Genomic DNA, 16,192 nt, shown 5'->3' with positions numbered 1-16,192 from the left:
AAAGTGGAATGTGTGGGACTGGGTAGCAGCTGGAGCTCACATTCCAGAATCGTAAAGATTTAAGCCAAAAGATGACTGTCATACACAGAGTTCTCCTGGTCAATTGGGAAAGAGATTAGACTGGAGCCACCTAAAAAAGCATAGACAGTTTCTGCATAGAAGACAGTTGTCCATAGTCCCAGATGTCCTAGCTTTCCAACTCTTTAATCCATTTATTGCAGCATGTACTGTATGCCTGAAGCTATGATCAGAAAAGTTCCCAACTAGGCAGAAAAGACATGCACATTTGAAATTGTTAGAGGTAGAACCAGGGATAGCTAAAACAGATAGGCAAAAATCCTGGTGGGGTTAAACCATCAACAAATATGATGGTAGAGGTAAAGTTTGAGATTGATGGAGATGAGAATGGTGGACTAAAATATTTGGAGAGGAGAAATGGGGAGATGGAAATACCATGTTGGGCATACCATATTGGAAGAAGATGAGTAGAAGCATGGACTGGCCAGTATATAGGAAGAGAAGCTGACCCTGCATCCCCGGGTAACTCTATCCTATTCCCATCATCCCCATTCCTGTGTGGGATAAGTGATTCCAGAGAGGAGGGTTATGGTGCCCAGGATTCCCCTGCATGGTGAGTCAAGCTCCACTTAGACGCATGGAGTCTTTGGTATTTCCCAGGACCCTCTTCCCTGAGATGAAGGTGGTGATAAAATTCCATGAGAGAATTAATCCTCTGATTTGAGGACGGTTCACTGATCTGAATATTACAGGTGAAGGATCTACCCTCACAAACAAAATTAGGTTTAGAAAAAGCTTTCATGTCATGCCCAGCCTCAGATTTGCTCTCTCCCCTTTCAGTTAAACATCAGGTCACAGTCTTTCTTGCCCAATTCTTCTGTCACAGGAGAAACTTCTTTGCACCAATGAGTATTCTATTATTACAAGATCAAAACTGAGTGAAGAAGGAAATGCTTAACACAATGAATAGCAAATGTAAGAAATTCAGGTGACAGTAGAGGAGATTATTAAGCTTACATAAAGTAGGCCATTATCCCATGGATCTGAAAGGTACCTGGAAGGTTCTTTGTCCAAGATCCTCTCTCTCTTTTGATCTACCATCAAATATAGAAAGAAGTAATCTCTCTGAAGACATTTGGAGTAGGAGAAATGGTACCAGACTATCCCATGGGGCTCTTTAATCTGTGTGTTTCCTCATGGTTCCCAACCAAAGGCCAAAAGAACAAGAAGCATAATCTTCTACATAGTAAAGACTCATTCTAAGCATTAACCATTACCCTGTTTTGAAAGATGTATTCATTTTCATTTAACAAACTTTTATGGGGTCATTTCATTTGTTTGTTCTGGGGGAGAAAAATGAAAAGAAAGATCAGGAGTGAACAAGGAAGGAGAGAGAAAGAGACAGAGGGACAGAGAGATTGAGACAGAGGCAGAGACAGAGAAAGTTGCCTAAAACAGCAATTCTCAAAATTGGGTACCAGAAGGTCAAGCTTTTGAAAATGTTAACTTTTGGATCCACCACCCGAAGATTCTGACTCAGTGCAGCTGGGGTTATTAAGTACAAATCCGTGAGCTACGTGATCCAGTGTATTTGATTACAGGTGGTCCCTGACCACACTGAGAGTCATGCAAAAACAACAACAGGATGTGAAGGTCAAGAACAAGAAACCTAAAGTGAAAACCAAGTAGATTGTGGCTATGAATTGGTTAACCAAGAACCAGAAAGACCTCTGTGAGCCAGGTCCCGGTCTTACCAGGTGATAGCAACATATAATGACAGGGGTGTTTCACCCACATTTGCAAAATACTCCACTTGATGCCACAGTGGAAAGCTTCAGTTACCATGAAGGCAGATCAAAATGGCTGCAAGGGGCACAATGATAATCCTGGAGTTGCCATGGCAACTGGAATAGTTGTGAGTGGAGCTGAGAAAACCCTGGGCAAGAAAAAGGAGGTGAAGAACCTGGGTTAAAGAGCATGCCATGTAACATTTATAGAACTACTAAATCTGTCTTAACCCACATTATATCCTAAATCGGAGAAATCAAAAAGGAAAAGGAAGAAATCTTCCCAAAAATGGCTTGCAGGAAATTAACTGGTGCAAGGCTGACTTACTAAGCATTATTTGCCCTTTTGTTTCTTTCTATTTTTTTTCACAGTACTTCTAACATTGGAGACACCGTTGAACTAATCAAAACCAAACTCAAACACAACATTCAAATACAAGGATGATAAAGACAACTCTTTAAAACAACCACCAAACACTTTTATTTAATTAAAAGTATTATACACGTTGTTGCATTTTCATGGAAAATATTGAGTTAAAAAACACCAACAATGTTAGTTTTCAGAAACTTTCATGCACCCCATTCTGCCAACTGCTGCTTTCTTCTGTCTGTGGCATTAACTATGCATCTGTAAGGAATTGGGCCCATGGAACTGGAGCTTCTTAGAAGGTCATGCCTATGGCTTTCCTGGAGTGAGCCACTGTCTTGACAACAGTGTCCTTTCAGGTTAACACACATACCCCAGTTTTGGCTTCCTTATAAATCATTAAAAGAAGCTGTTATAAAACCTCAAAGCTCATGTCAACACCAATTTAGTGCATCTGAATACTGCCACAACCTCACCTAGTTTCCAAGCTAGTTAGCAAGTGACTGTCTTCTACCTGGTGTATTAGTGTCCTGAGATCCTCCACAAACTTCCCCCAGAACCCATAGTGGGAAGACACTGTCATATAGTGTTTATATTCAAACCATTACCAAATACACAAAAGCACATGTAACCTTCATGCACAATACTATTTTAAAAAATACATATTGGTACAATATAACCTTTGGAATCACTGGCTAAAACATAGTCAAGTGAATGTTTTTTTTAAAAAAAAAAAAACTTCATGTAATTATATATTTGCTAAGAGAAATAACACAGAAAAAAAAATTTAAAGATCATTTCAGCTACAAACATCTCACTCATAAATACAAGGTGTGTACAGTCTAGTCCTCTCCCTTTGCACTGTCATTCCCTTAGTTCACTGATCCCCGCATCATAATGCTGTATCCTCACATCACTCCCAAGTGATTCTTTTGCTAAAATTGGGTCTGATGTGATAGAAACATCTTGGCTCCATTTTCTTGCTCCTTTGATTTAAATTGTAGTATGTTTAATGTGAGTTCTATATCCAGCTTTATGTTAAAGCAAGACAAATTCCTCTCCAGAATACACCACAAATTTTTAAAAATAGCTGGATAGTTAAAAAGGAAAAGAAAAGTTAAAATTGTCTCAGCTCTTAGAAGTTGAAATACAGTCTTTCTTTCTTCACAAAGGTCTCTCAATTGGAATAAAATAAGGTTGAAATTGCTTTTCACATTCTGGCTCTGTTGGGGGCATTTTCACATAGACCCCTGTTGTAAGAGGGCTTCTTTTCTTCAACTGTCAAATACAAAAAGAAACAGTAATTATTATCAAAGAATATAGAAGCCACTTCTAGCCATAACATTTCTCAGCACCTATTGGGGTCCCTACCCCAATGAAAATGAATGTTCACTGTGTACAGAATTAGAAAGTCAAGGAAATTCTCTTGATTCAGGTATTAAATTTCATTTTAGATAAATAATTCTGGAATTTAGACATAAAAGAACAGCCATTTTCCCTAGCTGGAAGACAGAAGAAAAAAAAAAAGAGGTTTTGAGAAAACTTCACAGAAAACACCCAGAATTCCTACAATAATAGACAAGATCTTGTCTGTGGAGGAACCAAGTTAATAAGATAATCAAGTTTACCTATCCAGTGGAAGAGCTCCATATCTTATCTCCAGTCCTCATATGCATTTTATTACTTTTTCTCTGTCTGCACTAGTTCCCAGGTTTTTATCACCTTGGTCAAATGAGGTCCAGTCTGATAGTCTGTGTGGTACTTTGTAGCAAATGAGGCAGGAAGAACCCATAACAACAAAACATCACTATCATGTAGAGTAGAGGCTCTTTGAATAGTGTCTTCATTTGCTTATGTGTGTGGTGGAGGGGTACAGCAAGAAGAGGAGGAGAAGAAGGAGGAGGAGGAGAAGGGGAAGGGGAAGGCAGAGGAGGAAGAGGAGGAGGGAAAGGGGAAGGGGAACCAGAAGGAGGAGGAGGAGGAGGAAAAAGAAGGAGAGAAAATGAATTTGTGATGGGAAAGTCAGCTTTAGACAAAGTTGACTGAAACAAACTGTTAGGAATCTTGACAGGAGTCCTGATTCCATACTTCTCTCTCCTCCACCATCAACCATTGTAGTAAATAATAATGGGGACTTTCATTTTCTGAACTGGAGTGGAGACCAAGACATCTATGTATGTTAGACTGGATAACAGGGGCAGCTACAGCTCAGACAAGGAGGGCATAAGTATGGCACCAGAATATGGTTTCCAGGCGAAGTACAGGACATTTAGGAGGAGAATAGAAACCAATCCAGGTGATCCTCACTAGCAACATGTGGCCCAACTTAATCTATAAGTATTTCAGGGTTATTAACTCAAGTATAAATGTCATGAAGGTAAAGAACAAAACAGCTGCCCCATATTGTTCAGTTACTCAAACTGAAACCCTGTTCAGAAGCACACAAACATTCAATGTCAAACACACTCATCTGCAATCTTAGTCATCCTGAAACCTCAAAGGCCAATGCTTAGTGCTACTGTGTTCTTTACCACTGTCCTTCCTCCTCTTCATTTATTGCTTCATATATTTTTTTAAAAAAAATTGAATCTGACACCAACATTTGGTCAGTAGATAACACTGAAGACGACCCCATTAATCATGGAGCCTGGTCAGTATCACACTCACCATTTTACTCAAAGAAACAGCTGTGACGAGGAAGCTGTAAAAAAACAACCCCGAACTAACTGCTGCAAGGATCCAAAGAAGAAAGTCAGAATCTGGGCATGGTTCTGGTTCTGCAACAGAAAACAAAGCAGAGCCTCCCTGAGATAGTTTTAAACTTTCAGGCCTTGCTTCCCCCAAGAGTGAAAAGAAGTTGGAGCTTCTAGATCTTGCAGTTTAGCCCTAAATTGTATTGGTAAGCCCACAGATATGACTAAGTCCTCAGAGTGTTAGATCAAAGGCACAAGGCCAAACTTCATGATGGATCTAACAGAGTGAGTACTATATCACTCTGTTAACAGGAGAAAAGCACCTTCCCCAACTCATCTTCTTTTGCGTTCAGAATAATTGTATGGGAGAGAACTCTTAAGGAGTATTTTCATAAATCCTAAAAATGAATCACCTTGAAATTAAGGAACAAACTATTCTTGTACAAAGACAGCAATGCAAAGTGTCAACTTGGTGAAGTGGCTTTGCTTACCAATGACATAAATCTGGGTTCCGTTGCCCAGGCCCATATAGTATGGTGGTGGGTACATGAGCTCCACCTTGCAGATGTAGAGCCCGGTGTCTGCAGTCCTCAGTCCTTGGATAGTGAGATTCACCTGGTTTCCACTGGATGTGCCAGTGCAGCTAGAGTCATCTAGGAAAGTCAACTCATTCTCCACTGTGTACGTTGTGGCACAGACCTCAGTCACTTGGCTGGCTATCTGCCGCAGCACTGTTACCCGGACCTCCGTGGCTTTGTGAAAAGCTGCATACTCACACACAAAGCTGGCAACTCCCCGGCTGCTGGCCAGCACCACCGCAGGCTGGGCCACGTGCATCGCTAACATGGAAAGGCCAAAGAAAACTCAATGAACTCAGGTGCATCCCTGGCCCAATCCAAGCATCTGGCAAGGTTTATCTTTGATGAGCCCCCACCGGCTTCACCTCCCAGTCCGTAGCTCCCCCTTCAACAAGCCCACCACCTTCCCTTACCCTCTCCCTCACCATCCATCCCCTCCATCACTCAGCCGTCTTCCAGCTATGCCCCTTAAAGATGGGTCCTCAATGGGATATAATTTCTTGAAGACAGGTAGTCATGGCAAGAAGGGCGCTAATGTGATAAGTTAGAGACCTGGCTCTATCATAAAATATGTCATTTTGGAAAGTCACTCCTCCCCTTCATTTTTTTCACATATAGTAAGATGGGGAGTAGACCACACAATATCAAAGTGCCTACATACTCCAGAATCCTAAGGTTATAATAGAACTACACAGCTCAGCGACTCTAATATGAGTAGTAGGGGAATTTCTGGAGGGTGAAGCACAGAATCTTGTCTAATCTCTCAAAGCACACCTCAAAACCTCCTGCTGCTTATCTAACTGACTCTGTACCTCTACTACCCAGGAGCAGCAGAACCCGGGGCTCTCTGCACTGTCCAACCTCTTCCCTGACTTTATTGCTGTACCATGGCGTGTGCTGTTAGATGAGGAAGCCACAGAGCCAAGGGCACCAGGTCGTTTCCTCTCTGGGTTGAGGCAACCCTGCTGTTAACTTCTGTGGGCTTCCCCTGCTACTATCACCACCTCTTCCACCCTCCCTCTCTCCTTCACTTGAAGGCTCTCCTACTCTTTTGTTCTTCTTCTACAAGATACGGGAGGCCATTTCTCCATACAAAGAGGCTTCCAACATCTAAAAAACAGTGGCTTTATGTCTAATTAGCCTTTTTTGTAATTAATAAGGCCTCTCTCCAGTCAATATTGAAAGTGATATCCAAAATTTAAGTTAAGCGATGTCATTCACTCATCAGCTCAAACACTTTGATGCTTTACTAACATGGATTGCAAAAACAAATAAAATAAAAAAACATTCAATGTCCTCCATTATGCAGTTCCAATCTTCCATTGGGGGTTGAAGTTTCTGAGACACCCTTTTCTGTCTATAAATCACCCTGTAGTAGACAAACTAGTCCCTTCCCCCAAGCACCTGTACAGGACAACATTTGTCCTCAGGAAAGACAACAATATGGCAGCAGCCATTACCATTGCTATTCCAGCATCCCTAGCTGATAAGACAAGAGTCGCCTTCCCAAACTTTATTTCTTCCTATCAGAGATGCCCTCTGAGCATCCTTTTTCCTATAGTAACTCCACTGCAGTGTTTAAGAAGTTCTGCCCCAAATTAACTTTTTTGTGAGCTAATCATATCTCCCCTCTTTTCTGCCTCCAGTGCCTGGGAGCAGTAGGTATATACTGCCCAATGAACACTTGATTGTATCAACTCCAAGCCTAAACAGGACCAAATTTCCTGCCCTCCCCCAGGTAAGCTTGTCCTTATCATCACTAAATCTGGTCACATTTTCCAATATCCAACATGTGAGGAGCCTATTTATAGGATGAGATAAATTTCCTAAAAAGGAAATTGAAATACTTCCAATGGCATTAATCTCAACATATTCAAAATATAAAAAATAAGAAAGTATACATGACTATTTCTTTTCCAATAAAATTTAAATCATCAAATATCTTTTGAGTACCTCCTTCATACTAACCACACAGTTTTCTTAACTAAAAATGTCTGGAGAGAGAGAGAGAGAGAGAGAGAGAAAGTTGAGATTCAATGGAAGCACTCATCAGTTCAAGCCATGGAACAAACTGGGTACCGATCTCTAAAGAGCTTTATTTTATCTGAAACTAAAGGTCTGCCTCTGAAATGCACATGTAGGTCAGGCAATTGAGCATCTTACGCCAAACAAGATTGATGACTTCCTTCCTTCCTTATTTCCTTCCTACATTTCTCTCTTTTCCCTTTTTTCTTCCTTGCTTCTTTCATTTTTAATTATTTTATTTTATAAAATTGGCAAAAAAAATCTATAAATAATTGGCTAACTGGTTAATAAAATCAACAGGATCTGCTTTAGGACCTTGAATTGAATAATGAAGGCATTCTTCCCAAAATTTCCTTAAATTTTAAAAAAGTTAGCTAATTAGCATATAGAATTAATGAATTAGAAGACCTTAAAGCTTTGAATTATATAGAAAAGAAACACTTCCTGTGATTTGCCTAAATCCATTTTTATAAGAGGGAAATCTTGAAATTCCCTGATACCAAGCTCACACGCATTTAGGACTGTGGATGTTTTTCCCTTTTAAATCATTTAATTTTAGAGTATTTTTTTTTCTAATGTTATTGAAGAGTCTGAAATGGCCCATGTCTCCCAAACCAACTCACATGTGTTCATTCAGCCCCTGCTAAAAACCTGGTACTCTGCAATGAGCTATAGCTTTGCTTACTGGCTGCTTCCACCTGTCCCCTGCTTGCCTCGGAACACAGAGCCACCCGGGCCAGGGGACAGGAGATTCACCTTTACCTTTTGTTTCTGCTATAAATCACTGCCCTGAACTGCTGAAAGAAATGAAACCCAGGTGGGAGAAACACCTCCTCCACCTTCATGCTCCAGAAATCTCCACTCACCTTTGGAGAAGATGGGGATGAAGAGAAGAGAAAGCAGGGCAGTGCAGGACCAGGCCCTGGGAGCTGGCTCCAAGCCAGCCTCAGGCCTCTGGAATCCAAGGCAAGCCATTGCTTTACGGGAGCCACGTCCAGGTCCTTAGGAAGCAGAGTGAAACCTTTCAGGATCCTGAAGCTTTGAAATATGTTTGAACCCACACAGAATCAAGGACTTTTTATAGACAGCTTTGATCCCAGGTGTGTATCACACATGTGCACACCCAGAAGGCGCCTAAATAGAAAGCCTTTTTGTTTTGGTTTTACGAGAAAGGAAGTCGTGGGTTTAACTACTACGTCGAAAAGACAACCTCAAATACTCAAAGTAAAACTGAACAAAACAAGCCAATCCATGGATGGAAAAAAAAATGTATTCAATTTGAAACTGAAGCTTCATGTTCACTTTAGGGATCTGGATAAGTTAAAACTTGGAGAATTTCCTGGAGAGCAGGGTCCCCCTAAATCCCAATTTTATCCATCTTACCAGCCCAGTCATTTCACTGACAATCCAAAACTGCTGGGCCCTCTGAGCTAATGACAGAATTTGTCTGTGGACATCATTAATAAGAACTCTGCTTTCAATCTGTGAGGCACCATCATTTTTAAGAATCCTTTGGCATACTTTACAAATAAGAATTTATTTCACCTAATCCCACTTAGCACTTTAGTGAAAGAAAATACCAAAATCACAAGAAATAAACAAAACAAAAAAAAGGCAGGAAAAAATGTCTCTGGTTTTTCAGATTAAGAAAGAATCCAGATATTCTTAAAAGCCTACTTGAAGACAAAATGAAGTTGGAAAAGTCCAGAAAAAAGTTAACCAAAATGATCTAAGAAATTAAAAACTTCCATAGAGGATAGATTTTTTTTTCTAATAAGAATTTTTAAACATAAAATACAAAAGCTAAGGACAGATACAACCTGAATTCTTAGATTTATAAAAGCTAGATGGGGGTGGGGGCTGGGATTGGGGCTCAGTGGTAGAGCACTTGCCTACCATGTGTGAGACACTGGGTTCGATCCTCAACAACACATAAACAAATAAATATATTTTTTAAAAAAAAGCTTGATGGGACAAAGTTTCATCTAATAAATTATTAGATGGAAATCTAATTTAGGATGCTAAATTTTTAGAATATTTAGCATTTACAATATTTAGGTATTTTGTATTAACATATTAAATATTTCAAATGCATTGTTTAGAATACTAAACATCAAGGACTCCCTCCTGCAATCCGGGGAGCATTCATACATTTCAAAAGAAGAAAGAAACATCTACTGACAACCTATAACATGTGAGGAATTGTGTGCACTTAGGATGGGCTGATGACAAGACAAAAACAATCTTGCTGTTTAAGGGACTTCTAGAAGACTGACGTGTGAAAAGACCGTTACAACACGGAATATGGCATTTGCCAACTGCAGTTCTTCCGTGGCTTCCTGTTCTCCTCCCACCTCAGCACAGGAGGCTCCTGTAGGACAGGAACCTAATGCTTCCCTTTTCAGCCTATCTTCCAGCCTTACCTCACATGTCCCCTTCCTCTGCTTCTCATTTCTCCAACATGCTTCTTTCAAGGATCATCACTTCTATGCCAAGCTCCCTACTGCCTGTCTTCTCCCCTTATCTCCTTTTCCCCTCCTTCTCATTCTCCAGTACTTACTAAGCTGTCACCTCCTTCCGGAAGCTTCTCATGACCTGCCTCTTCAAACTTCAGCCAAATGCCAACAAGCGATGGCAAGCCTAATGGTCACTGAATAAGGGCCAGACCCAAGACGAGGCACCGGAGATTTAAAAGGGGAAAATATATATTCCTGCCCTCAGGAGAAGCCCACAGCAATGACAGCTAAACCTATGATTGTAGTAGATTGGGAGAAATGCTAGATTTGAGGTACTGTACTGGCCACAGAGGAGTGGAAGCTTTTGGTTTGGTTTGAGGACATCAGAAAGGGCTTCTTAGAGGAAGAAAAGTATTCTTCCTGAGCTAATTATTAAGGACAAGCCTGCCTATGTGCCAAGGTTGAAAAGGACAGGAAGAGCTCATGACAGCCAGAGGACAAAACTAGTAGGTAGAAGCTGATGTCCTTAGCAGTCAGTGAGGGCCAGTTTGAAGCCCAAAGAGCAAATTGGCACAGTTGAGTTCTCATTTTTAGGAAATTCCTCCTTGCACAGAAAGGAAGCTTGGGCAGGTGGATTCAAGAAGGAACAAGTGGTAACTAGGGAATGTGGCCCAATGGTTGAGTGCCCCTGAGTTCAGTCCCAGATACTACCCCCGCAAAAAAAGATGTAACCAAGAAAACCAGGAAGGCAACTACTGATACCCCAAGCACCAAAAGTTGGAACACTTTTTCTGTAAAGGGCCAGATATCATGACATAGACCATATAGTCTCTGTTGCCCCTTCTCAACTTTGCCACTTCAGGGCGAAAGTAGCCGTAGATTATACTTTCTAAAATGGGCGTGGCTACATACAAATAAAACTTACAAAAATAGCTAAAGGCTGGATTTGACCTATGGGTTATAGTTTGTCAACCCCTGGCCAAAACTAAGGTAATGGCAGCTATGGAGATATTGTCCCTAAGGGACTGCTCTGTAAATCAGTGACTGGAAGGATAAATTTAGGGTGACACAGATTTATGTCTTGGGAGGCATTATGGTGCTGTCAAGAACTGAGCAAATGTTTGCAAAATTTTGTCTCATAATACCCATATAATAAAAGAGTCATTATTTTCCCTGTTTTTTTTTTAGTTTTAATTTTTATTGATTTTATTTTTTAAATACATGACAGTAGAATGCATTATAATTCTTATTACACATAGAGAGCACAATTTTTCATATCTCTTATATAAAGTATGTTCACACCAATTCATGTCTTCATACATGTTCTTTGGATAATGATGTCTATCACATTCCACCATCATTGCCAACCCCCTGCCCCCTCCCTTCTGACATTGACAGTTACAATGACTCATTCAATCCCCTACAATAGTTGATGGAACCAAGATTTGAAGCCCATGGTTCTCTTAATCACTACCCTAAAGTAAAGGCTTAGGTAATGCGTGTCACATGTAGAAAAGGTCTCATATGATGTCTGGGCACTCAAATATTGAAGAATCCTTCCCTATTACAGAGTTACTGAGAAGACAGAACTACTGGAATATAGAACATGGAAAGCATGTGAAGTGAACCTGGTGACTTGCATTTGGGTGTGTTGAGTGTATGACATCTGTAGAGAGATCCAAAAGCAGTTGCCAATAGGAATCTGGAGCACCAAGAGATAAGATCTGAAGACACTAGCTTAAGCAACCATAAAGCTACTGATGAAAATTTGGCAGTCCAAGTCATCAAATGAACACTCTGTGTACCCATTTGTTAAAAGAATAGATAAATGAATGAAAACAGTTTAACACAAGAAGAAATGAGTGTTGAAACAGGAACTTTTAAAGAAATCCTACTAAGTTCCCTAATTGTGCTTTTATGAAACAATTTCTGTCACAGCAAGAAAATTAAATGGTTGTAAAGACCACTGGATGAAAGAATGTTGGAGGAAAAGATATACTCATGTATAGAACCCCCATAGATTATTTGCTAATTACAAATGGGAAAAGATAACTTAACCAAGTGATCCACCTGAAGATCACCCATAATGAAACATTATGATATCATGTACCTCCAGATGCACTGCACTGAGGAAGACATACTGTCCCCATAGTATTATTGCCAATATTATTTAAACTGATAATGAAGAAATAATCTGACACATCTATGGTCTGCATTACTATAGGCCTGGAACTACATTTCCTCAAACTTGTTAAAATCATAAAATATTATAAGAGAAAAAGGCTGGAAAATGACTCTAAAGAGGAGTTAGGAAGAGTGATGATTCAAAGTGTGATCCTTGACTATGCACATCCGTGAATCTTCGGAAAATCTGAGAATGAACTATATGTGATAATAGCACTGATTTAATGTTAATCCTGAGTCTGGACATTGTATTACATAGAGAAATATCTTTATTTTTAGATGATACTTAAGTATTCAGGATTTAAGTAACTCACAAGTGGTTCAGTAAAAAATGTGTGTGTGTGTGTGTGTGTGTGTGTTTGTGTGTGTGTTTTCATGTTGGCAGCAAAAGGAAAAAAAGAATAAAAGAACAGAAAAAAATGTTTACAAATGATAAATGTAGGTAAATAATATATATGTGTGTGTGTTCATGGTACTATTTTTAAAAATTCTTTGTAAGTGTGAATTTTTTCAAAATAAAGAGTTGGAAGTAAAAATTATAAAATCAGCTACTAATAAGCTATAAATACTACAGGTAAGCAAACTGAAATGTAGGAAGAGCAAGTGACTTCCTTCATGGTTATTCTCCATCTCCTTTCCTCAGACCCTTGCTTCTGGTTGACAAACGGTCCCTGTGAACCTCTTCAGGGTTCCCTGGTAGGTTGGTTTCTGGGAGGGCTTAGTGGATAGGAGGCACAGCAGGAGATCCAAAAGCCCAAGGATGGAGTCAGGGTATTTTTATTCTATTCCCCCCAATATTCAGGGTCTTGGATTCTGGTAGTAACAGTGCCTCTTCACAAGTACAGCTCCTATAAGGTGCCCACCCCACTACCCTTTCTATGATGCCAGTTCTTACTGAAGTCTGGTAACACTCTTTCCTCCCCTGGTCCTTCAAATCCAGCTGTATTATCAGCATTCACTGTTGATAGTGTCCAGATAAATTACCATTCTTACCCTCCTTAATATCTCTCAAAGAAGTACTCTCATTGAGTCACTTATTTGAACCCCATTTTTCCTGTTGAAATTTTTATTGATCCATTCTTATAACTGCAAGTGACAAAAATTAGATTCAAGTCTTTGTTTTCTCATTCCCTTCCAGTACTTATTTTCCCTGTTGTCTTATGAACAATGATAACATGTCACATGATCCAGGCTTGTGTTTATTACAATCATTTGTATATAATTCTGTCTCCCCTACTCCAAATTCTATTTCCATGACATTTGTACCCACATCACACACATGGTATGTAACCAGGACCTCCTTTGTACATAGCAGGTAATGGAGAATTTCTGTATTTCAGTTTAATTCTCAAGACTTTTTTATTTTCTCTCATATCTCATTTCCAGCTCTTGAAAAAGTACTAATAATTAACGAGACAATCAGAGGACTTATAAGCACTAAAGAGCTGAGCAGACTGGAGTCAGACAGACATTAAGTTCAAACCCTGGTCCTGCTTTTCCTAGATTTGCGATCATAGATGACATTTTTTAGTTTCTCTAATCCTCATTTTCCTCATCTGTAAGATCAGGCTACTTATGATAACTATCTTATGGGGTTATTATGATGATTCAGTGAGTCTATGCCAACAAATTAGTGAGTATTCTGCTTAAAATATAGTACATGCTCAGTAAATATTAGCTTATATATTAAAGACAATGTTATGGATCTCAACCTTCAGTAATTGTGTAAATCCCTTTTTTATTATCATCTCTAGTGAATGGATGACATATTAGACTAAAAATGGGTACTATTCTAACACATTCTTATTGAATTTCTACCCCATCAGTGTCTCCATCAGTTTCTAGAGCCAAATAGCTTATTATTTCTTACCTGATTGAGTCTAAAAATCTCACAATTCAAGACATAATCTAAGAATCATGTATTGTGAGCTCTCACATTGTTAAGTTGTTGAATATTCAAATATCTGAGGATACCATATTCTTGGATATTTTCACTTCAGGTGAGGAAGGGGAAAATCAATTTTTCACTTGCTTTTTACCTTTCAATTTTAACAAAAACCGTGGTGGTAGAGGAAATGAGCAAATAATTTGCTAAAATTAGGACTCGGGGATTCACTGTGATTTCATTTACTCATTATCTTCCTAATCCTAACAGCTCAAATAAACCCCAGATTGGTTTTATAGTACTCTTAGTGGTTACTGGATTTGAAAGATCTTTCAACATTTGCATAATTCACAGTGGTGTCTACGGTGAAGTGTCTTCAGAATTCCAGATGAGGTACAATTTGGGTAGGATAACTGAGTTGTCTTACTAAAGTGTAAAATTCCTCCATTTATAAAATTCAATCTGAATTTAATTCAATTTTTTGGATCTCTGAACCATTTTTTTTCTACTAAAAATCCTCTTATTATCCTTTCCCCAATTTGTACACCCATAAAAAACCAACTTTTTGTTGAAAGATTTGCACCTGGCAGTGACTGTGGTACATACTGCAAAACATCCTTTGCTTGATGGTTTCAGATGTAATGGGAAGAGTGAAGAGTCTAATATTTGCATAGCATGCAGTTTCAGGACATCCCATTACGTTGAGCCTATAATCATGCCTAATTAAGGTTATATACTCTGTGTTTTTGTGCTAATTAACTCATCACAGTACAGCCCCTTTCTAAATCGACTTCAAAGGAAAAAGAAAATCATCTACCAAAGTAAATGATTGCTGAAGAAGAATCTATCAATCATCTCACTTCGAAAGAGAGTTAAAGAGAAAGGAAATGATATGCAAAGTGACTGGAAAGAAATTTTAGCTTTGTTACCATTAAAAGGTAAAAATAGAGGCTGGGCAAGAAGGAACTTAAATGAATAAATGTAGTAGATTAATTTTCAGTCCACTAGGAAACTATCATCTACGTCATAAAATCAAGTAAAAATAGTTGCTTCTGACCTGTTGGCTTTTTGTTCATCCTTTAGTATAGAAATAGAGCCACTTCCTTCTGGCATTTCAATTTTCATGCTACCCTGGCTGAGGATAAAGTGAAAAGGGTTGTCACGGAAGCAGAGTTTTATTTGCTGGTCTGGATGGGAGTATGATGCAGAGGCTGCTTCAGTTGAAGATTAATCCTTGTCTGTCAAAGCTTTACCTTTTCATCATATCTCTATATGATGAAAATGAATTTTTTGTTAACGAATACACCATAAGTCAACTGTAGTCACAAAGCAATTTGTAGGGGGAATCTAATTGTCCAACTCTTTACTTTATATAATTATATCCTTTCGAATGTCTTATTTTCAGTTATGGTTAATGGTCTGTTGGTGAATTTCTCATTTTAGCCATTATTATCTCTCAATCTCCCTAGCTTCTCACATCTAAGAATAAAATTCAAGTTGCGTGGCATTTATTTCTTTAGCCTTGTTACAACATGGCCAGACCCAAATAACTTTAGGTAAGTGCCTTTATCAGAAGCTAAGAAGGATGTTTTCAAAGCAGGTTTTCAAAAATAATCCCTGTTATTTCACAGATAGGGAAACTGATGTATCAAAGGTAGTTGACTTGCCCATGATCACACGATTAGATCTTACTCATTCATCATCAGAATGAAGACAGAAATGGAAGGATAAAAAATCCTGTACTTGACTTACAATGCACCCCCAGCTCACCTGACCTGTGTTGTACACTCAGAGTATATACCTGATTTCCACTTAGAACCAGTTGGGATGACCCAGTACCTTTCCATTTCTCAAAAGAGGAAACTTCCCCAGTCATTAATGTTTTCTTGCCTTAGCGTAAGGAGAGGAAACCCTGGAGTATGACCCAAAATATTCTTCAATTCTGACTAAACCACCCACCCATCTACATCCAATATTGCTTGCCATCTATAAAATAACAGCTTTACAAGTGCCAAACCCTTGGTAAACCCCATTTCTTGCACAGTTGTGGCTGGAATAATCTCAGCCTCACGCACCCATTCAGTTTCTTGGTTACACAGACAATCACTGTTTTCATATTTTGAGCTGTATTATTTCAGGCCCTGAACCCCTTCACACCTCCAATTCATAGGAAACTGTTACATTCACACATTGTGCAGA

At 39.1% G+C, this 16,192-nt stretch overlaps 1 protein-coding gene across 1 annotated transcript; it reads right to left on the bottom strand.

The window, feature by feature from the left end:
* Window positions 1-3,382: 3,382 nt before the first annotated feature.
* On the bottom strand, window positions 3,383-8,443 carry Ctla4 (cytotoxic T-lymphocyte associated protein 4). Its single transcript, XM_026394602.2, has 3 exons — window positions 8,335-8,443; window positions 5,357-5,704; window positions 3,383-3,450 (listed from the first exon to the last, which is right to left on the bottom strand). The coding sequence occupies exons 1-3, from the start codon at window positions 8,441-8,443 to the stop codon at window positions 3,383-3,385; spliced, it is 525 nt and encodes a 174-aa protein (XP_026250387.1).
* Between the last annotated feature and the right edge of the window lie 7,749 nt (window positions 8,444-16,192).

The sequence above is a fragment of the Urocitellus parryii genome, chromosome 1, assembly GCF_045843805.1.
Source record: "Urocitellus parryii isolate mUroPar1 chromosome 1, mUroPar1.hap1, whole genome shotgun sequence".
Lineage (NCBI taxonomy): Eukaryota > Metazoa > Chordata > Mammalia > Rodentia > Sciuridae > Urocitellus > Urocitellus parryii.
This window is presented reverse-complemented; position numbering and strand designations above follow the sequence as displayed.

Excerpts from the sequence above, each read along its gene's own strand:
- Ctla4 (XM_026394602.2), bottom strand. The coding sequence starts at position 8,443 with ATGGCTTGCCTTGGATTCCAGAGGCCTGAGGCTGGCTTGGAGCCAGCT. Across the intron at positions 5,705-8,334 it reads CATCCCCATCTTCTCCAAAG|CGATGCACGTGGCCCAGCCT; the intron begins GTGAGTGGAGAT and ends TTTCCATGTTAG. Across the intron at positions 3,451-5,356 it reads AACCCAGATTTATGTCATTG|TTGAAGAAAAGAAGCCCTCT; the intron begins GTAAGCAAAGCC and ends TGTATTTGACAG.